Source organism: Lepidothrix coronata, unplaced genomic scaffold (assembly GCF_001604755.1).
Source record: "Lepidothrix coronata isolate B3197 unplaced genomic scaffold, Lepidothrix_coronata-1.0 Scaffold242, whole genome shotgun sequence".
Taxonomy (NCBI): domain Eukaryota; kingdom Metazoa; phylum Chordata; class Aves; order Passeriformes; family Pipridae; genus Lepidothrix; species Lepidothrix coronata.
In genome coordinates this window covers 686,831-708,271 of record NW_016690422.1, presented here as the reverse complement: position 1 = coordinate 708,271, position 21,441 = coordinate 686,831, and the positions used below count along the sequence as shown (strand labels likewise).

General features: G+C 42.5%; 2 protein-coding genes and 1 long non-coding RNA gene across 5 annotated transcripts in view; 1 reads left to right on the top strand and 2 right to left on the bottom strand.

Annotated features, from left to right (window-relative positions):
• TBCD (tubulin folding cofactor D) overlaps positions 1 to 21,441 on the top strand; it is a 117,685-nt gene that overhangs the window by 30,600 nt on the left and 65,644 nt on the right. For all 3 annotated transcript variants that reach the window (XM_017834837.1, XM_017834835.1, XM_017834838.1), the window contains exon 14: positions 19,969 to 20,125. In XM_017834837.1, coding sequence (XP_017690326.1) covers positions 19,969 to 20,125 — 157 coding nt within the window. The remainder of the gene's footprint in view (positions 1 to 19,968; positions 20,126 to 21,441) is intronic.
• Positions 68 to 8,350, bottom strand: ZNF750 (zinc finger protein 750). Its single transcript, XM_017834839.1, has 3 exons — positions 8,238 to 8,350; positions 2,149 to 3,777; positions 68 to 1,736 (listed from the first exon to the last, which is right to left on the bottom strand). The coding sequence occupies exons 2-3, from the start codon at positions 3,573 to 3,575 to the stop codon at positions 1,022 to 1,024; spliced, it is 2,142 nt and encodes a 713-aa protein (XP_017690328.1). The 5' UTR covers positions 3,576 to 3,777; positions 8,238 to 8,350; the 3' UTR covers positions 68 to 1,021.
• LOC108507149 lies at positions 14,463 to 20,435 on the bottom strand. Its single transcript, XR_001878000.1, has 3 exons — positions 20,312 to 20,435; positions 15,657 to 15,729; positions 14,463 to 15,527 (listed from the first exon to the last, which is right to left on the bottom strand). It is a non-coding gene; the product is annotated as an uncharacterized LOC108507149 (long non-coding RNA).

Genomic DNA, 21,441 nt, shown 5'->3' with positions numbered 1-21,441 from the left:
GTAGTGTAGTGAATGCGTTTGTGTTCATGAATGACTTTCCATATATTTTAAATACAGATCACAAGATTTATTTGAAAAACTGCCAGTTTATATACACAGTCGTAGAAGCAGGAATTAGTTTGGGCTGTCTGTAGAAGCACACAGAAAATGACAGTGAGTGATACACACATACTGAAACAGGACCTTCACCAGGAGAGTTTGCCTCAGGTGAAATAAATTATATAAATAACCTTTTAGGCCTGGAGTTTGAAGGCTGCCCAGTGTCTGTCTAACCTCAGCAAAGCAGGCACCTAAACTGTTTAGTTCTTCATATTTTCAGTGTTGTTTTCATAGTGATTCATTTAAAGTTGAACATGAGCTGCATTTGTTAAACCCATGCAGGCTTTCTTTGGTTTGACTTGAATCTTGGTCTTAGTCAGTGTGAGGAAAGCTCACTTACACAGGCTTTGGGTCAGTTTGGTTAAACTGGCATCTGTCTCTGAGTAACTAAATTCGATCTGTTCTGTCTTAGGGCAGAATGACAAAGTGCATTCATACACAGAGCAGTTTTTACAGTAAATTCTGAATAGCCAGGTTTAATCTTAAGCTTATTTAAACTACTGCACAGTGACATGAAAAGGTTTTCAAAGAAAAAAGACAAAAACCCCCTCTACTAGATGAAGTTAAGCCTGAGAAAAGACTATGACAGCGTGTTGTTGAGCAATATTATTTCTAGAGCTTAAACATCTTTTAAGAAAAGAAGTTGTAAAAGTTATTTTACATCAATACAATTGCAAAAACCCCTTAAAGATTCATCTAATGTACTTTGGCTTTAGTAATGAATGCAAAAATTCACTCATCAAAACCTGAGCTTATACAAGGCAAAGTTCAGTTACTTAAAAATATTAATATAAAATTATAAACATTATTTACAATGGAGAGATGGAATGCATCTTGTCAAGGGCCAAGTCCAATGAGAGACACGTTGCAGGAATTTCGTGGTGTTGCTGGTAACCAGCTCCTGTGACCAGGAAGGGGAGGATTAGGACACTCTTGTCCTCTTCCTCAGGGTGAAGACTCTGCTGCAGTCATTGGGCCGGACTCTCTTAGCGCCTTGCTGGGCCTTTGCGGATTCCTTTTGATTTGTCCTTTTTTGCCCTTTCACTTTCTGATTGCACTGCGTATCCTGAGCATCAGAGGAATTACAGGAGGCTTCCGTGGCCGGAGCTTTGCTGTCCTGGGGGCTCTGCCCGTCGCTGTCCAGCCGGGCGGTGCCGGGGCTGTACGAGGCCAGCTGGCACAGGGCCACGGCCGCCGTCTGCTTCTGCTCGTCACAGCTCTCCATGAGCCGCAGATCCTGAGCCTCGCCGCGCTGGCCCGGGAAGGATTTGTCACAGGCACTGCTGGTGGGGTTCTTGGGGTTGCCTCCCTCCACCCCGGAGCTCTCGCTCTCGGTGCCGGGGGCGGCGGTGCCGTTGTCCTGAGACGGGCTGTGGAAGGACGTTTTCAGGCTCGCTGTGTTACAGGAATCCTTCACCGAGAGGTTCAGGGGCACGTCCTGCAGGTCCAGAAAGCTCTGCCTGTCTGGTTTGGGTGGGGTTTTGTACACGTGCTCGTGGATAGGTCCCGTGCTTGTGTCGGCCTTTTTGGAGAGATTGAGAGGAGCTATCCCCGTGTCTTCCTCCGTGTTGGACAGTGAGCCTGCATTGTTCTGGCCATCAGGCTGTGCGTGTGAGTCTTCATCAGTGACGTTAATGCTGAAAGAAAGGAGGAGAAAAGAGAATTCACTATCAGTTGCTCTTTTAAACTGGGGCTGAGGGGCAGGAGGAGGAAAAAATCTGGACTTCTAGGTTAGAAGTCTGACAATTTTGTTGTTTCTCCTTCAAATCCTCAAGTCCCTTTCACCAGACCTATAACTGTAATATAGGTAATTCCCTGAAGCACACAAACACACACATAGTTACTGCATTGGAAATGCCTGGTACCCTTAAAGAGAATGAATGGGCTGCTGTGGGCTGTACTGTGCTGTGCACAGTTCGTGTAGAACATGTTATCTCCCTGCTGTAAATTTAAATATATTTAAGGTGCATTGCATGACATGTGCCCATCTATCTTTGTGTGCCCCTGGTAAACCTGACAAGCACTTGCAAAGTGATTTTGTTACTTTACCTGGTGGGTGAGTCCCCTCTCTCCTGCTGTGTCTGCACACCTGGAAGTGCAGTCGCTTGGTCAGTGCTTTTTCTCACGGGTCTGAAGGCTGTGAAGTTTTCTTCTGGTTGGTCATACTTGCCCAGGGATGTGGAAGATGACTTGTTGGAGAGGTCAAATAAGCCCTCACACGCGTGGCTTGTCTGGGTGAAGTTGGTGGGGCTGGGTCTGCCAGGGGAGCCCGTTGCTGCGCTGCCGGCGAGAGGGCTCATTTTGGCATTCTCTCTTTCATTTTGGTCATCCTTGGGGTTACCTTTGCTGTGCAACAATGTCATTTCTTTTTCATAATCTGCTTGTTTTTTATGTGAGCTTAGAGGGTATTGTTGGGAAGGGCTTAAAGAAGCTGGGTACAGCAAGGTAGTTTCTTCCATCAGATGAGAGTTTTGATCCCTGTTTATACCAGCTACGTGTGAAAATCTGTAAAATGGGGGATCTGTTGGCCTACAAAATCCATATGGTATCGGTGGAGTGGAGTGATATTGTTGGAACAATCGATAGTGTTCGTATGCTGATGGATTTATGGGTTTTGGAAGTGGCCCAGGGTGGGGAAGAAAGTGTCTTTGATCTTGTGCTCCATAGACAGAGAGGGCAGAGCTTTCACACTCCGAGTTACCCGGGAGCAGGTAGGGTGTGTAGATGGCCAGCCTGTGCTCATAGAAGTGGGGGGAGTACTCGGGAATCATCGGCTGCATGTAAGGTGAAATGGAACCAAAGCCTTTTGTGGGAGCAACTTTGTGTGGAAACTCTGGGAGGAAAGGAGAACCCGCCTTCCACGGGTGAGCTGGTGCATGAAACGCAGACTTGGAGTGGAAGGGGGAGCTTTTGTTAGAGAGGGACAGGATTTCAGACGCTTCACTGATCTCCGGGCCTTTGCTGTCCCGGTGTTCTCCGACGGGAACGAAGGCCGAGGGCCTCACCATGCCCTCCATCAGGGGCTGCACGCTGAGGGCACTTTCTGCTGCGGAGCTGGCAGGGCTTATTTCCTTCGGGATCGCAGGTTTCTGTCCTTGAATCGCTGCGTTTGTTGCCTGGTTTTGTAACTCAACGTTCTCCTTGGCATCTTCTTTTGCGAAAGGATATTGAGGCTTTGAATCGAGGCTCGACAGTCCGTTTGTGACAGATTTGGAGGAGGTTGGTTTGACGGGAGGTTCGAGCTGATTGATCTGTTTGGGCTCCAGGGAACTGCTCTTTGGGCACTTGATGACTCGATCCTGCTCCGACACCAAAGTGATGGAGTTTTTGCAGAGGCCGTACTTCATGTGGTTGAAGAGATGGGATTTCTCATTGCAAGTGAAGGGGCACTGGAAACACTTGTACTTGAACGGCTTTCCCGGTGGTCTTGGGATGTAATGAGGCTTCTTGGGTTTGCGTTCTTTGAGGAGGCTCATTTTTTTTCTGCTTTAAACAATTAAATGTAATGGTTCTTTATAAAAACTTTTCTTGTGGTTCGCCTTCCTCAGTCGTAGCCTCGTGATGTTTCCGGTTTTTCAGGTTTCTGGAATCCTTCTTCCCAGGTGAGGAGAAGCTCCTGTGGTGTCTCAGGGATGAGGGTGCTGGAAAACAGCGCTTTTGCCACTGGTAGTGCAGGAACTGTAACACAAAGTTTGAAATTAGCTGTGGTGGAACACTGGAACAAAATATAAAGTAGTGCATTCTCTTAACTGCATTCCCCCTTGTACTGCATAAGTTGTGATGGGTTTTTTTTTTAAAACAAACAGAAGTGCTGGATGCCAGACCTCAGTTGGACAGGCATTGACCTTTGGCATCCTCCTGCACCCAGACACAGTCACACAAGTGGCCTAATTTCCAGCAGCAGCAGCACTTGTCACCTGCCCCTGCTGCCGGCTCGGGGGAGTTCCCTTTGAAAACCCAGGGAAGGTTCATTGAGAAGATGAAAGTAGAAATCCAGGCGGAGCTGTGGAGAGAGGAGTGGAGGTGGGTGGGATGGGAAGGGGCAGGTCCCGGCAGTGCTGGATGTGGGGTGAGCCTGTCGGGCCGGTCGGGGAGAGCGAGGAGGGAATTTCCTGCTCTGGTGACACAGGGTGGGGTGGACGGGTCGCACTTGGGCGGCTGACTGGGCTCTTTCTGGGACTGACCAGCCCCTCTTCGCTGGGGTGGCGTTTCCCAACAGCCCAATCTCAGTGGATACCTCAAAAGTGGCCAATCTCTCGAAGGATAAAACCACACCGATTTTCTTCCTCTTCCTAATTCAATTAAGAGAAATGAGCACTGCAGTGTCTGACTAATGGAATCCTCTGCCTGATAAACACTTCCCCCGTCCTCCTGCTGCGTGTGGCTCCTCGCCGACTGCACGGAGTTAACGCGGACACCCAAGTGTGTTAACTCGGGGGGGAAAAAAGTGTCTGACAGCAATTGATTTATGGGGGAAGGATCTATCTGCCTTTCTCTGGAAAAACGGAGGTTGTGGATACTTTATCCAGCCCAGTGATTTGCTGGGTAGATAAGTCGGGAGGGCTTGTACCGGCTTGTTCCATTATGTTCACTGATTCTGAAGGCGTGAGAAACTCTCGCAGTCAAGTTCTCATGATTTTATAGGATGTGTTATGGCAGAGATCTAAAAACTGATGATTTCATCATGAACTACAAGCATCATTATCAAAATGATGACTGTTGCAAAACCACCTACTGTATCTATTGTGTTACCCGAAACTACAGGAATATTAATTGTAAGGGTGACGAGATAGCTCCTTTTTTTTTTTTTTTTTTCCTAAAGAAAGCTTTTTACACAGAAGTTTGAATTAGGAGTATTAAAATCCTGAGTTTATGAAAAGAATTGCTGGTAATTACGTGCTGTGAGATTTTAGTAAAAGCAGAGATGTTTTGCATTTCTTAAATGAGAGATTATTTAATAGAAAATGACAGGCAACACATGATGAAAACTGAAGGCAAAGCTACAGAATTGCTGCTTGTTTCATCAGGTACAGTAATTCTAGCAAATTGTATTAAATGTTGTTTCTGATGTCATAGAAATATTAATTTTGTTAAAATAGTAATTGTGAAGGCACCCTGAAAAATGCAAAGCTGCTCGTTAAGTGGAAAAAACAATCAAGCTTTTTCTTAAAACTAACAAACTATTAAATGTGCTTCAGATTAAAGTAAAAGGAATGTCTAGAGAAGTAGCTTTTTGTTTTTCAGGTTTTAACAAAGCTTTGTTAGTTGTTTGAGTTGGATACTGATACTATAACAACAAGAAAAATGCAGCAGCATGTTAAAAGTCTTGTCACTGGAGCCTGGTTGAAATGGTAGTTCAATAAATTAAAAAAAAAGTAATATAGTATTTTAAAATATTTTAAATTACAAAATTCAGAATTCCTTTGAAAGATTAAGAAAAATGTTTTTATATTAAATAATGAAATATTGAGGCATAGGAGGAGAGGTCCAGATAGGGAACTGGGCTTTTTTTCTCTGCCTTAAGTGAACTTGTTGCATTTATTTTTGACTAATGATGTATAACTAACATGGAAAGTTTGCAATGGACTTGGTTGAGTCAGTTTGGACCTGTTATTCTTTGTATCTTCTTGGAAGTGCTTGTACTAATTATTCTTGAAAAAAAAGATATTGTTGTCAAAACTGCATCTCTTTCTTAGCTGAGCCATTTATGATAACGTCCGAATCTGCATTCAGGTGCAGCACTTGTAATAAAGGGATGGTAATTAGATTTCCTCGTTCTGCCAGCTTTCCTTTGCTTCATAATGAAAATTCCTGTGTGTCCTGTCCTCCCCCCTCTGACTTTGTACTCGGTATTTAACTTTGATTCAAGTTATTCCTGTTGGACAGAGTATTAACTATCGTTTCTTAACGAGATAAAATGTGTTGTTGCAGTTTTAATGTTCGAAATTTCGAGCCTTGCAGCTCCTTTGCTGTGGAGACAGCAGGAGAGCATTCCAACAGCTCCTTATTCCTTTCCATTTAATTTGTTTTGATGGCTCCCAGAACCTGCTGCTCTGACTTGGGAGGTGCAGAGCAAGCAGCTCATTTTAAAGGGTGTTTACCCTTTCCTAAACTTAGGTCAGTGCCAGCCAGGTGAATGTTCTCTTTCTCTCTTTTAGTATTTAATCCCTTCTTTTCTCATGGTTTAAAAATGCCAGTAATAAAATATTTCTGAAGCCAGACAAGAAGGATAATTTCTCCTTCAGTCTCTAAGTAAAACATGGGAGTATCTGGCAGAGGGACATATTTCATAACTAAAACCCATTAAAACTATTTGATCCCACAAACACAGCCAGAAAGGACATTGATGGTTTAAAATAGGTCCAACCAATTAAAACTGTCCCTATATAAATAAAGTTGCTTCCAGCTGTACAGTGTATTGTGCTGCTGGAGTTAAAATTTAATATTAGAAAAATTAAAATACATAGTTCTTTTTCTTAAAGTTTCAGTGCTTAACTTGTGATATCCTTTAAAATGAGAAAAAATCTTCAATAGCAGGATGATGATTTTTATGTAACTTTTCTTTTTAGATTGAGACTTTATTTCCTGTAGACTTGGCCGTAGAAATGCAGATGATTATATATCGTTATGATTTTCTAGTTTTGAAACGTCAGTAGATTATTTATTTGTATTTTTATTGAAAGCAGGTTATTCAATATTGGCTAAGGTTGAGGTTGTCTGAGCTGTTTGTTTTTGTCAATAGTAACCTCCCCGTGGCTTTCGAACCTGTCGCCCTTTCCAACCTGAGGCTGATGGCTCCAAGTTCTCTTCCTCCTATTTTTAAAAGCAGGTTGTTGCTCCTTCCTTGCCTTTAACCTCTTGGCAGGTTCAGAAAGCAGGAATGTAGTTGGACATTGTGTGTGTGTGTGTGTAAATATATCAACACAAATGTCCGTGGGGAGAAGTGTGTACACACATAGGCACATGTATATTCATACACACTCAGAGATATGTGCCTACAGATCTGTGCATGTTGTTTTTTTAGGGTTTCAAGTAGTCCAAATTGTTTAAGATGCCCAGTTGATCAAAGAGGAAATTTCAAAATGTCTTTTATTACAAGCAGGGACAGTAATTACATTTCTTTTTAGGACACTGCTTCAGCAAAGTACGTAACAGCTGGTCATGCCCACCCCATTATTATTGCAGGCTCCTTCTGGTGATGTGGATCTCTCTGACCAGGAGGACTCACTGGGGTGGAACATTTTGAAGGACATGCTATAATTAAAATATTGTGATGTGGCATTATTGCATAACCCAAGGACATGCCATTGTCACCTACCCAGGGTGTTGCAAGAACGAGATTTGTGAGTTTTATTCTAGCTGAGATTTTCCAGCGATTAACCACCCCTCCCTGCTAAACTTCCAGGTCCTTCAGACTGAAAGATAAATTTTAACGCAACTGTTTGTTAATTAGGAGGAAATGTGGGTGAGAGCAGTGGGCTGGGAAGGGAGTGTGTGTGGAAGGTAGAGACCCACAGGAGCTCCGTGTGTGTGTCCATGCGAGCGAGAGGAAGCGCAGAAGCAGAGATTAAATGAGTTGCTCAGGCAGCGTGGGTGAGGAGTAAAAATCTTTGTACATACTAAGTTAATAAATCAATGTCTTAATACGCTTCAATTGACTAGGAAAGGGAAAACAATCCAATTTTCTGCTAAATTTCCAGAAGCTGGAAAAATTAATAAATCAAAGCTATTGCCCCTTATTTTCATAGAAGCTTTTCAGATGCACTCGGCACGACTCTGTGAAGCAGAGTTGGCAGAGCAAGCACAGCATTTTTAAGCTATACAGCTTTTTCTCATACTTCAATATAACACATTAACTCCCTGTAGGAAAAAAAAAAAAAAGGTGCTTAAAAAACCCTTTGCACCAACAAGAGTGAATCGCTGTAAAAACTTGCAAGAGTTAGATTTTCTCTAAGACTAAAACATTCCCATCTCCTGTTGAAACTTTCTGCTGAAAGCTGAGAGTGGTGCCGTGAGTGCACCTGCTGGAGTAACCCCGGCTGCTGGGACAGCTGGGGACCGAGCACCTCGCATTTCCTCCTCAGATGTGGACACAAACACACTTCATTTCAAGAAATGTTCTAAAGGAATGGACTTACCAGGCACGGGGGTGTCCGAGGGCCGTGGTGAGCGCGGGTGAGCTGGAGCTGTCACTGCTGTGAGAGCAGTACCTGTTCTCTGCCCGAGCCCTGAGTGAAACTGCAGGAGGCTGTTCCAGGGGAGGGACCTGAGCGTGTAGGAGTTGAGCCCTCGGGGTGTAGAGATGCACCTGATATTACTCCAGCCTGCAGCTACGATTCATTTGTTTGCGTCCACCGCTCTCCTCCAGCATTACCTCAGCACCCCGGGATCGAACAGAGCTCCTGTGCCCTCCAACAACCACCTTTGCCTCTCAGCTGTCTCTTCCTCTGGGAGGCGGTTGTGGGGTCAGAAATGTCTTAGTTAACACTGAGGATATTTTAACTTCTGTACAAGTGACTCGTGGGCAGCAGAACTGACTCTACACAGTGGGTAGCAAAGCTTACAAATAGGGTTTTACTTCTTTGGTAGAGACTGACATTTTTTATTGAATACTTTCATAGCTTCAATATTCTTGCTGGGTTTTTTTTTCCTCCCCCCTCTTCATTTTTATTTAAATCTTTTTGTCCTTCACGAGTCTCCTTTCCGAAGGCGGGACTGAACTGACTCCAAGCTCGCTTGCCACAGGAACCTGCCAAAGCTTGTCTATAATCGACAGCCAAATGTGCAGGTCCTGGAAAGGGAAAGGAGTCACCGCAGGAGGGATTGACTGTCGTGTCTGTGTGTTTGCTCAGGAGCTGTGAAATCCAGCGGTGAAGGGAGAAAGTCAACTGATCACCCGCTGATTAGTGCTGGGCCTGGCTTTTAGCTGGGTTTTAGGGTTTGTAAATGACAAATTTATTGGTGTGATTGCCAGTCTCCTGGTGACAGGGCTGAGTTGTTCAGGGAGACCATACCCTCTCCTGTGCAGGTTGGTAAAAGAGGAAAATCTTTTGATAGTTGTGGCTCTGTCTAAAAAACGTTCCTGTTAATGTGTAAACAAAGGGACTACTAATTCTGATATCACTGAGATGTTAAAACTTCTGTTCAAAACTGAAGTTCAGCTGGGTGAACACAGGAACCCTCTCGTTTCACCCACTGCTCTATAGATAAGACAGTTGCAGATTATTGAACCTTTAAAATAGGGAAGTATGATGAATTTTATACGTGGCAGAAGTGTGGTCTTTTAAATGAAAATTAATAAGGAAATTGTAACTACAAAACCAGTTTAGGCAGTGGGTAAAAGTTGTTTCAAAATCAGTTTCTAAAGCAGTGTCTTAAAAATAATTTTAAAGGTGTTGCCTTTGGCTTGGTGGAATTATTTACAGACATCTACTTCCCTATGTGGGTACACAGGTCACCGTCCTTCTCCTTGCTGTGCTGTGTAACTTTCTGGAAAAAAAATCAAATTACAAGCAAGCACTAATTTTAAGGTAAAAGAGTGGCTCTTGTGTGGGTTTTTTTAATTTATCTTTAAATTATTTTTATGTTCCTGTGATGCAGCATAGCAGTGTAAAAAGGTGTAATATTACTGTCACATTACTCACTAGTGGTTTGTAAATCCTTTGGAATAACAGGAGTGTTTATGGTCCATCATTCTTCCATTTAGTTGGAAAATATTTTGAAGAAAATTTGTCTGTTAGAAAATTGTGCCTGCAGAGAAAGGTCTTGCAGTGTCTGGAAGCCTCAAGGAGACAAACCCTTTGCTTTCTCAGCAGTCCCTGCTCAGTGGTGACAGTAATTCGGGTGCCACATGGATCTACACAACATCCTCATTTTCCTCCTGCAAATGTGGATCACTTTGTGTGTTGTCTGTAGCTGAAGGAAGGTATCACTGGGTGTCCTTTTTTTTTTGCAGGCAGGTTTCGAAAAAGTCAGATCAGATTTTTTTATTTTGAAAGAAAATTGCAATTTGTGGCATCTAGAGGATGGACTCCTTCGGTATAGGTGACTGAGCTGTCAGAACTGAAACTTTGATTTTATTTTTCCCCTTTTCCCCTGTCCCCCTTCCCTGATCTGGTATGTGGAGGGGAGATGGGATGTCCAGTTGCTGCACTGATCAAAGGAAAATGATGTTTTAAATCCAGCTGCTTCCTGGAAGTTGCTGGTATCAGTCAGGTCAGCTGAAATCAGCTGGGTTTGGATGGTGTTAAAAATCCAAATCTGGGGGAGGAGATTCACTGGTCAACACCAGAACAGGACCACAAGAGTTCTTTGTGCAAACTTCTAGAAGTACTAAATGATGACTGCAGTGATGTTGTTTCAACAGTTGTGTTAACTCACTCTACTCACATCCCAAGTGTCTAATCAAGTGACCCCAGTCTCCTGTTGGTAAAACCTTTTTCATTTACCTGAGCATGTCAGACTAATTAAGAGCACCAGGATTGACACAGAGGATATTTAACTTCTTAATGGATTTATTGATATTTTTCTCACAAGTTGCCTTTTTCCTAAAATGTGATTATTTTTGTATTTTTGGAGGGCCGAAGCTTTGGTTTTTTTGGTGTAGAATATACTTTGTTCTAGGTTCTATTTAAAACTCGGTAGCAAACAATGGCTGTTTAACTGTAGTGGAATTTAATTTCTGTAGCATAAACCTGCCATTCTAAAAATGTTACACACTTCCTTTTTTTGTGCTTTTATATGAACTTTTTGGCTCAGCTTTAGCACTAAGCAGAAAATATCACACATAGAAACCCTGCATCCAAATGGGATAAACTGAACACGTCGTGGATACACTGCTTGCCTCGGTTCTGTTTTCCTCTTGCACTGCAAAATTCCATTCCCTGGATGTCTGAGCATGTGCCAAGTGTTTCTCCAGTCATTTACCAACTCCATGTTAATCAGAGAGTTCCCACCCTCCTGCTCTGAAGCCGGGACTGGCCCTGGGCACCACGTTGTGCTGCTGGTTGGGCTCCACCTCTGTCGATCGCAGCCCTGGCACCACTCTCAGGGGTTTTTTGTCAGCCACCAACAGCTTTTCCAGGTCTTTCTAGAGATGCCTTACCAATTTGTGAGCTTGTTAGTTATGCCAGGAGAGCAGAATAATCATAGGAAAATGGGGATACTGATAGACATGGAGCTGGAGAAGCTCAGCTTCCCACCTGCAGGAACCACCTTGGAGCTGTGTTCACTTCTGCCTGTGTCACCCGAGTCCTGTGTCTGGGTGTGTGGCCTTGGCTAAACATTCAGGTCCTTTTTTTCTTTCTTGGATCACTTGAGCCTAAGTTATCGAAGGATTTGGCTCTCTCTCAGCATGTTTGGGCTGGGTTATTCCACAGCATTCCCAGAAGGGGGCAAATGGATGTGAATAATCATTGCAACTCACGCCATGCCCCGAAACATTACCCGATTCTGCTCCAGTGTTCTCATAATTATTTTTTTCTATCCCATATGAATAGTTATTAGTCTTAATGCTTTTTGAATAACACCTTTGAAATGTGCCTTTGTTTTTCATGACGATCCAGCCTCTGACTCCGGAGATACGTCTGGGCAGATTGCTGGTGTTTGGGAGCTACTTGTTCATGATTACTGGAGCAAATTACTTGTATGGGAAAAGAATAAAAGCTCAGCAGTTAATAGCAGCTTCAGATCCCATTTTTAGATATTTATTGTGGCCTGTGCTGTTAGTGTTTAGCCTGGAACTAGGATGATCTTCCTTCGGGTTCCCATCCTCGCCCTTGGGCAGTGAAACATCTTGGGGGAAGTGGGAAACAGCAGGAATTGGGACTGTAGGCAAAACTGTTTATAAGGGAGGGTTTTTAATGATCACTCTTTTCCCTGCCAGTCATTCTCACAGGGATGTAAAATGCACCTTCAGTTTCTGCCTGACCTCCTGGTTACAATTCCCTTTCCAAATGTATTTTAAAATATTATTTTAAAAGTGTTTTTAATGTAGAATGTTTATTTCCTTTTCTGCTTTAGTTTCAAGACTTACACCAGAGATTCTGAGCCAGTTCTCTCATCATGCTGGAACTTTTCTGATGAAATCCAGCAGTAGGACCCAATTTGTGCCATGTGCAGTTCTAAGATACATAAACACATTTTTCTTTGAGGGATGTACCTGGTGCTGCTGTGATGCTGCTCACACCAGAGAACAGGGAGGCATAGAACAAATATTCCTGTACTCAACATGTTTTTAGCTTTCAGTTATTCCCTGAAACATGTCAAATTTTATAAATATTTATATAACTACTATTTAAATAGATTTTTATAGTGGGGAATATAAGCCAGCAAATAAAATACAATTTTTTATTTTATTCCATTAAAAGCATTCTGATGCTGCAGTTCTTGAGCTGTCTGTTATGGTTTTGAATTCAAAGTTAACGTGTCAACATTTAGCTGAAAAATTTCAGTTGTTTCTAGAAGGGATTGTGCAGCTAAATTTGCACGTAGGACAAATGGGGCTTTTTTAGCAAAATAACCTTAAGTCAAATAATCAGATAATAAGGTTTTAGATATTTGTGTGAGTTTCTGGAATTGCAGCACTCCAGAATGAAACATTTCTTACTGTGCAGTGTATGTTAGAACCAAAAACTTACATTTCGGTGTGGTTTCAGTATGATTTCACAGCTTTTGTTTTGTGCTGTACTTGTGGTTTTGTAGGCTTCAGACTATTATTTCTAGGGGTTTTTTATTTAATTGGGTGGGGATAAATACTAAACAAACAAGAGAATCCTAGTTTACTTGAATTTCTGGTTTGCTTCTGAAAGGACGTTATTAAAATTTCTCTTGATGACAGCACAGTATAAACTTTCTAGCTAATAAGGTGTGTCATGTAGAGGAACTTGAACCTTCCTGGGCCTTCTGAACGTGTTGGTGGTGAGATGAAGAATGTTCTGGTGTCACTGAAGGACTTGCTGAGCACCAAATAGTCACAGCTGTGTCTGCTCCATGGCCACAGGGGGTTGGGCCTTCTCTGCTGGACCCTCTCAAATTCAATCCATGGTAGAACTCTTGGAGTTTCATCAAGATAAATTCTGGTTTCTATGCTCATTGTGCATTGTGTGATCCCGTTTTTGCTATAAAATGGCATATGTGTAAAGTTAAGGTTGAAAACATGTGCATCACTGAAGAAAAGAGAGCCAGGGAAAAAAGACTGGGAGAACCTTGTGGTTACACTTGCAGTGAATTAGTGCTTATTTTGGGAGGATTCCAGCCAGGAAGATGTTACTTTTGATCTTTCTGCATTCTTAAATACCCTTACCCATTCACAGGGGATAGACTGGAACAGTCCAACAGTCCCTTGCTCCTTTTTAAACTGTGGCAACACTGAAAGCAGTGTTTGATCAGAAGAAAATAAGGCTGATGGGATCCACAGATAATGGGTAATTCAGGAATCTGATACTGGTGGGTCAGTGCAGCTGATCCGAATCTGGAATTCGATTTTTTTCATCTCAGAATAAATGGAAAATATAGATATGGTGAGTGAAAAATCTGTTTGTGCAAAACCAGCCTTTATTTCTGCTGTCCATAAACTACCTTCAGAATCAAAGGAGCAGCGAAAATGTGTAAGAAGCAGTGAAAAAAGGGGCATTTTTGCTAGTCCAAACTCGCTGTTCCATTTATTAAAAGAAAAAAACAACCCCTAACAGAAGTAAAGCCAATACTGCTTTCAGATGCCTTCTAGGAGGAGGTTTAACTTAAACTAAGATTTAAACAGCCTTACAGAAATCTGCTATGTGGCTTCTTAAACTTGTTTACATACTCTGTTTTTAAGGATTGCCTCCCGTGTTTTCATATTCCGGAGCAAGTTGTTTGTTTTGGATTTGCAGCTGGCAGGGTTTGGGGGAGAGGGACGGTGTGTCAGGAAGTCAGGCTCCTGCAGCCTGTTGGTGTGTTCTGCAGCGGTGGTGAATTGGGAGGCTTTTGGCAAAGCTCCAGGTGCTTTTCATCATAGATACAGGAAGAAGTGAAGGGAAAAAAAAAAAAAAAAAAAAAGATCTGCCTGTCTTAGGTGGACTCTTAGAAAATCGAGAACACCCAAACCTGAAAGGCTGGTTACGGTAGAATTCCTTCTCTCTAACACGCAGGTGAACTTCAAAAATGATGCACGGTCTCGAAAAGAGCCTTTTAAAAAGTTATAATAATGCCTATGTCACCGTAATAGTTTTCAAATTAGCAAGGAAGCATTATAAATAGAGCAGATTTATTTTTCTTTTTTTTTTTTTTTTCACTAGCCAGCAGGTATGAGCAAGAAGAAACACCACAGCGGGGAAGGTCCCTCCCCCAGCGCCACTGGGAGATGGGGTAAACACTGAGCAGGGAATAAATGACAATGAATTGCTTCTGGCTTTTTCACCGTGGGGTTTATCTCAGTATTGCACAATCTTCTTAGCCTTAAGGCTGGGCTTTCTTGGGTGATCTTTCTTTTCTGACATGCAGCGTTATGAGTTTACAGAATTTTTATACTCCTTCAGAGTAGGTAATTCATTTGCTCCGTAGGATTTCTCTGCAAGCCTGTTCCTTCATGTCCTTAAACTGCAGTTTGCTGCTGGTTCAGTCAGAGGCAGAGCTCTGTCAGCTGTGAGGTTCTGTGCAGGTCTCTTGTCGGGCCTTGGGGGTAGATGAGTCCCCAAAACATCTTTCACTCTGTGTTTCAGCACTGTCCTGTGTTGGCTGCCGGCCTGGGCACAGCCAGGTAGGGGGGCTTTGAGGTTTTATGGCTGTGTTACGTGGGATGGACTGGCCAAAATCCAGATCCATCTGCTTCCTGCTTGGCCCCTCTCCACACTCCAAAGCTCCCAGTGCTGTCAGCGTGGTGGCCCTTGTGCAGCCCTGCCTGTAGCTCTTTGCAGCAGGTGCGAAACCAGAGCCGCCGTCCAGTCCTTCAAATAGTGTGTCTAAGCAACGTGCCTGGTATCAAACAGCAAGTCTTTGGGGCAACATCCAACCTAACCAACACCCCCTTCTCCCTGCCTGACAGCCAGCCTTCGCATTCCATGTTTTCCTCCCTCAGCAGCAGGGCAGACAACAGCCTCCTGCTGCTGCCCCGCCGTGATTCATCGTTGGAGCAGGTCTGTCCTGTGGGCTGGCTGAGATAGCTCCATGGAAAAAATACCACGTGAGCATATAATTAAAGGCTCTCTTAATTCATTACGTAGCGAGAGACTGAACTGAGATTGCAGCCAGACAGACACAGCCCTTGGTAGTCACGGGGCAGAGAATGCAGGTTGGGTTTGCGTGTGGATCTCGCAGCCTCGTGTGGGCTCAGCAGCGGGGATGGGGAGAAGGTTGTGGCAGTTTAGAGACTTCAGTTCTTCAGTCTGAGCCTGTAGGTGCTCTGGTATCTTCCCTCCTTCTTCCCTGGCAAACTCCTAACGAGGTCAGCCCTGGGGGCAGGAATGGGAGAGGAGAGGTCATCCGTGGGTGGTTTTCAGGCACTTGCCCTTCGGGATGTGATGTCGGAGCATCTCACAGGAACACCGAGAACTTTTCAACAGCCAAAGCAACACACTCACTTGTCTGGTCCTCACTGGAAGATTTATCCTCTGGATGAAGCAGCCCTTTAAGAGCAAATTCTGGAGTCAACACCTTGTATTGAAAACAAGAACAAATCAGGGATCAGTTAATTCTTAATCAGGATTAACGTTTGGCAGAACGTTAAACAAATACTTATTTCTGATAATGGGCCTAACCTGAACTATGTTGGTACAGTAAATATTAGTACAAGAGCCCCAACAAAGTTCCAATTAGGACCTGCCTCTCTTTCCAACAGAGGTCAGGGTGCCATGTAGGAGTGAGAGGTCCCAAACTTGACATTCTCTACAGGGAGGAGCCAGAGTTCTGTTTTTAGCATCTGAACAACAGCGATGGATGTGCTGTTTTACACACGAGAAGCTGATAAACTCTAAATGTGGCTGGCTGCACTTTTTTTTTTTTAAGCCTGAGGCACACAAAGGGCACTTCTGCAATGAGTTTAGTTGAAGAAAAATTCAAAGAATAAAATCACCGTTCTTTGTATTGAATATATAACTGTGTTAAAGCTTTGTAATTCATTAATTGTAGAGACATTGTGCACAATACATCCTTCAGCAACAGCAGACATCCACTTTCTGTATTACTTTTTTCTCATGTAATTCTAAAATAGAAGATTTTGCAATATATCTTTTACAAATTGAGACAGCTTTTCTGCATAAACAGTCCCTATAAAAATGTAATACTTGTCTAAGAGATAACACTGGCTTGCTCTGTTTTAAGCTACATATTTTAGTTTTACACTAAATTTAGACACTTCTTATTGAACTCCAGATCCAGTGAAAATCTGTTTTAAATTAAATAGGGTTGACTTGACATTTTGCAGTTTTCCTGTGGAGACAAGGCCTAGGGCTGAGGAACAGGTTTTTGTTGTTTGTTTGTTTGACTGCTGTATTTGTATGTTTTAAATGAGAAACATAGCAATAAATTAAAAAAAAAAAAGAATTACAATGTGGAGTTCAAGTGACATAGGCCTCCAGATGGCTGGGTTAAAGTGGAGGTTGGTTTAAAGTCTGTGTTTAAAGGAATAGTATGAGGCTTTTTTCATTCATGTGACCTTTCAGTATCCAACATCTGCCACAATTCCTTTACCAGGTCTCTCACTGAAAGGTGCTGGGCATCCAGCTGTGTAAAATCTTAAAAATCAAAATATCTGTGCAACCTGTCTCCAGTATAGGAGGGGGGGGGGAAGGAAGAAAACCCTGTTGTTTGCAATGCTTTGAAGCCAGAAGTTGTTTCTTTATTTTCCCAAGGCTTGAGCAAAGCTGTGCTGCAACTGCAGTGACGCTGTTGGGCAAGGCAGGGTGGGGTGAAGCAGGTGCTTATTGATACCTCCAGGCTACAGGTAAAGGTGACTGTGTTTTCTTGAGCATTCACAGGCCTAAACAGGTGGATTTTCTTTTACTGATAAGCTGGAGAGTGGACACTATTTATCCTCTGGTTTTGATGGCAAAATTTAAAAAAAACTGTGGGTCAGTGAAAGAACTGGTAACTTGTAAAGTTAAACTTGTGAAGTTAAGCTTACAAAATTAAGTAACAGTCTGTGGTTTTTTCCTTGTTGTATCTCCCAGCCTCCTACTTTTCAATAAAAAAGGCATGTTCCTAATTTCAAAACCAAAAAATTATGTCCCTGCCCTACCAAACTGAAATAAGTCTCTTCTGGAAGATTTGTTTTTTCTAGAGTTTTGGGGGGTTTTATTTTGATTTTTGGAGGGTAAATTGATTTTAGGTCTGAATTTGACATAGTGTTTGAGGAACTCTAGGGTAAGGAATAAAGTGAAACCTGGAATTTTGGAGTTTTATGACTCTTGAATACCAGCAGGAAGTGTAGTGCTGAACCCACTTTTTCAAACCCACAAACATTTGTCAGGAGCAGTTTTTACATAGCATTTCTTATAGTCCACAGTTCACCAGTAAACATTCAACCAGTGATAGCACGAAACTTTACCAGCTGACCCCTAGATCAGTATTTCCCTTGTTGTTGTATTTATATTCACTCAGCCCTTACTTCTACACACTTCACCTTGTTTCCCCTATTTCTCCCACCTTCCCAGTCCCCACTGATACTTCCTTCCTTTTCACTGTCCCTCTTTGCTCTCCAGACTTTGCAGTGACTGTTCCAGAGCGATGCTCTGAGTCCCAGATGTAAGAGCAGGACACCAGAGAGGTGTGAGAGCTCGAGCTGCTCCAAGTAACAGACCCTGGAGCATCCCTGACCCTGGTAAATCAGGTGCTGTTTGCTGCTGTCCCTGGAATTTGGGACATTAATGCCCTGAGTTGAAAAGTCACACTACTTTTTTTTTCTGTCATACAGACATTACAAATGTGAGGAGCTGCTCGTGGGTCCTCCTTGCTCCTTCCTTCCCTGCACAGCAGTGGGAATGTGCTCACAGCTGTTGGAAGGAGCTGGAGTGCTCGCCCTGCACTGAAGGAAATGTGCAGCAGCTTTGCAAAATTGCCTTTGGCGCCTGCCTGAGTGTCCTGTAGAACCAGCAAATTCCATTTTTCTCAGCAGTTGATGCAGCAGTTTTCAAAACAAGCTAGGCAGCATTTTTAAAGATTTCCATTGCAGTTTCTTTCGGAACTGGGAAGTGTCCAAAAATCCATCTGTCTTTGCTGTTATCATTGATCCTGAATAGGAATTGCCCTTTTTCCTGTGTAGTGCCTGTGCTTCTAAGAGCCATATCTTGTCCATGCCTCTAATTACTGCTTTATTTCCTTCAGCAGCTTAAAATGAAGTTAAACAGCCTTTTAACACTTCCCTTTTCCAGCTGTGGTCTGTATCTTTCTGGTAAAAGCAGCAGCATACAGTGATGAACTGCACATTGAAGTTTTAATTATTTTGTGATTGCATCCACTCAGGGATATCCAGACACAGATTGCTAATGAAATACAGCTCAGTGATCCCATTTCTTATTAATGGGATCACCTTGTGACAAGTATTTTCTAAGGAAGAAAGGTGCATTTGATAAATTTGATACAAGGAGGAAAACAGGGAGAGAAGTGGTTTCTTTTTTTTTCTAGAGGCTGTTGTTTTTGCAGACATTATTAATTTATTAAAGTTGTGTCATCGAGAGAGAGGTATATTCAGAGTTGGTATCTGGATGTGCAGATACCAAATGAAGGCCCTCTGGGGAGCCCTGCATTCATGTAGTATTTCTTGAACTGTGGCAATCTGTTACTAGAACTCTGTAAAAGAATTCTTCTTTCGGTTTTTGGAAGCTCTGTATCTGTGTGTGTCACGTGGCAGTTCAGGATGTGAATGTCTGTTTCTTATTTCCTCGCTGTGTAACAGGAGTTGATATGTTGGGGGTATTGATTTAACCTGACTGATGGGAGAAGACTTTTCTGGGGGTGTGGTGGGATCTGCTGTTCTCCCTCATCAAAGGCTTCTGGTTTTGCATTAAGTCATTCTGTGCTGGTGACGAGGTGTGTACTTCACTGATGTTTCACATGTCTGAGCAATGACAGCAAATCCCACCTGTCTGCTTTTCTAGGTTATTTTGCAGCTTTATCAATATTCTCTCTTTCTGATGGGTGCAGTTCAGCAGCACAGACAGGTTCAAGCCTAAAATACTCCAAACAGCAGCTCTGTGGGGAATGAAACACCACAGCTTCCTTAATGCAAGAATGATGTCAAATGTGTTACTTGGCTCTACGATACTGCAAAAACTGTATTTAAGTCCCTTTCAGGATTGATAGATTAATGATTGACAAACTATGTTAATTAATAAGAATTTAACATATTAGGACTTCTACTGTGCTTAATGTTGTCTGCAGATAGATGGATACTGATTCTTTTATGGTATTTTCAACACTGTTATTCTTAAGAAATATTATTTCTGTACTGTTGGATGTTGCTGTAACATTTGAAGCCCAGTTCCTTTAAAAGTGGACACCTTAAAATTCTGCACTTTAAAATCACTTGGAACGTGTCTCACCGAGTAATAAATTGTATCAGTGTTACTTCTCATGTACCCACTTACCTTAATCCTCATTGAGCTACATGTGAAGGAAATAAAAAAACTGCTGCTGATAAAGAAGCAAAGGAGTGTATTAAAAAAAACCAACTCTTCTTTCTAATCAATTTTAAAGTGAGTCTGTGTTGAGAGCCACGTGCATTTTTCTTTCAGGACACACAACTCCGCCCTGTGTCTTTGCTCCAGCGGTCACTGGATGCTTTTAGACCTTTATTTTTTTTTTTTTTTTTTTTGCTTTTAGACCTTTATTTTTTTTTTTTTTTTTGTTCCCTGCTGCTCCTGAGCGTTGCTTTTGTCCATTTTCTCACCCTGGCAGTCGTTCCTGTCATGCTGAAGGCTCTGACCTACGATGAGAAGAGGGGGGCCTGCAGCGTGGGCTCCAACGTCAGGGACGCCGCCTGTTACGTGTGCTGGGCCTTCGCCCGCGCCTACGAGCCCGCAGAGCTGATACCCTTCATCAGCCACATCTCCAGGTAAGGCCTGACCTGCTAAAAATCAGCATGGCTGCCAACAGGCACACTGAACAGCTTAAAAGTGAAGAACTGTGTATGACAACGACATAAAGAGTTTCCTTTCCACATCGAAGTGTTTCCTTATGACTCCGTTTCCTTCTGTCCATCTGTCGTAGGAAAACCAAAGAAAAGTCCAAAGAAACTCACTGTGAGGAGGTTGAGAGAAATTAGTGGAGGCTTTGGCAGGGGCAGGGTGTCCTGTCCTGCTTGATCACCCACTCTTGTGCTGAGCTCAGCAAAATTCTGGCAGTTTAAGAAGTTTTGGAACCACAGTTCAGTAGGGTTAGAAATGAACCACTCTAAAACAGGGGAGTTGCTTTATGGAGTCATAAAGACATGGAATATTAGGAGAAGACTTATGGAAGAAGTTCCTCCTTACCTTTTCAGGTGAACACTTGTTCCTAATGATCCAGGGTTTCTTGAACTTTGTCAGATGGGTGTTGTGCAAAGAATAAAGTAGGTCTTTACTGGCAGCCTACAGCCTGCAAGTTGATTAGAACAATAAACTGCACTTCAGCTCTTCTTCCATATAATTTATAATTTTCATTTTGAAGTGTTCCCATTCAAAGATTATTTTGAGTAAATAACAAAACCACTTCCAGTTTCTCAAAGGACTAAGAACTTTACACAGTGATTCTAGTAACACAGCACTTTTGAATAATGGAGGGTTTATTATAAATAAGAACATGTTTTTAAAGTTAAAGTTATCGAATACACGAGAGAATTTGTTTTCTCTTTTGATATCCTGTAGTTTTATAGAGTAGCCCAGTCCAGTACCCCACTTAGCAGTGGATGGAAGCATGTGTGTGTAGTTCTTTTTCAGTCTGTGGTTTCTGTTTCAAAAGACTTTCAAAAGTAAAATCTTCAAAATATTTCCAAATCTGCAATACTGCAGTGGTGGACTGGAACTTGGTGCATCTTTTCACTTAATACTGTTGATATTTTTGCAGATACCAACTGGTTTTACCTTTTTTTCTTTTGTCTTGTGCTTTCCCTGCCTCTTTGCCTGTGGGATTCTCTCTTTGGTGTTTGGTCTTTTTGTTGGCCACACACTGGCTGACATTTGAGGTGTCTTTAATGGGTGACTTGCACTGCAAACACACAGAGGTGGCTTCTAACAGTTTTTCTTGGCACACTTTTAGGACAACCATTGATAGCAGCAACTCAGGCATCTTTGTCCCTATCAGAGGAATTTTGATCAGTGGTCATTTAGTATTATCTTTTTAAAAATTAAAAAAAAGTTTGGACTATCCACTGATCTGTGCTTCTGGGTATCT

Bases quoted from the DNA above. Each gene is read 5' to 3' on its own strand.
- ZNF750 (XM_017834839.1), bottom strand. From the start codon at position 3,575: ATGAGCCTCCTCAAAGAACGCAAACCCAAGAAGCCTCATTACATCCCA. The intron at 1,737-2,148 runs GTAAAGTAACAA...CCTTTCTTTCAG, and splicing joins AGAGGGGACTCACCCACCAG to CATTAACGTCACTGATGAAG.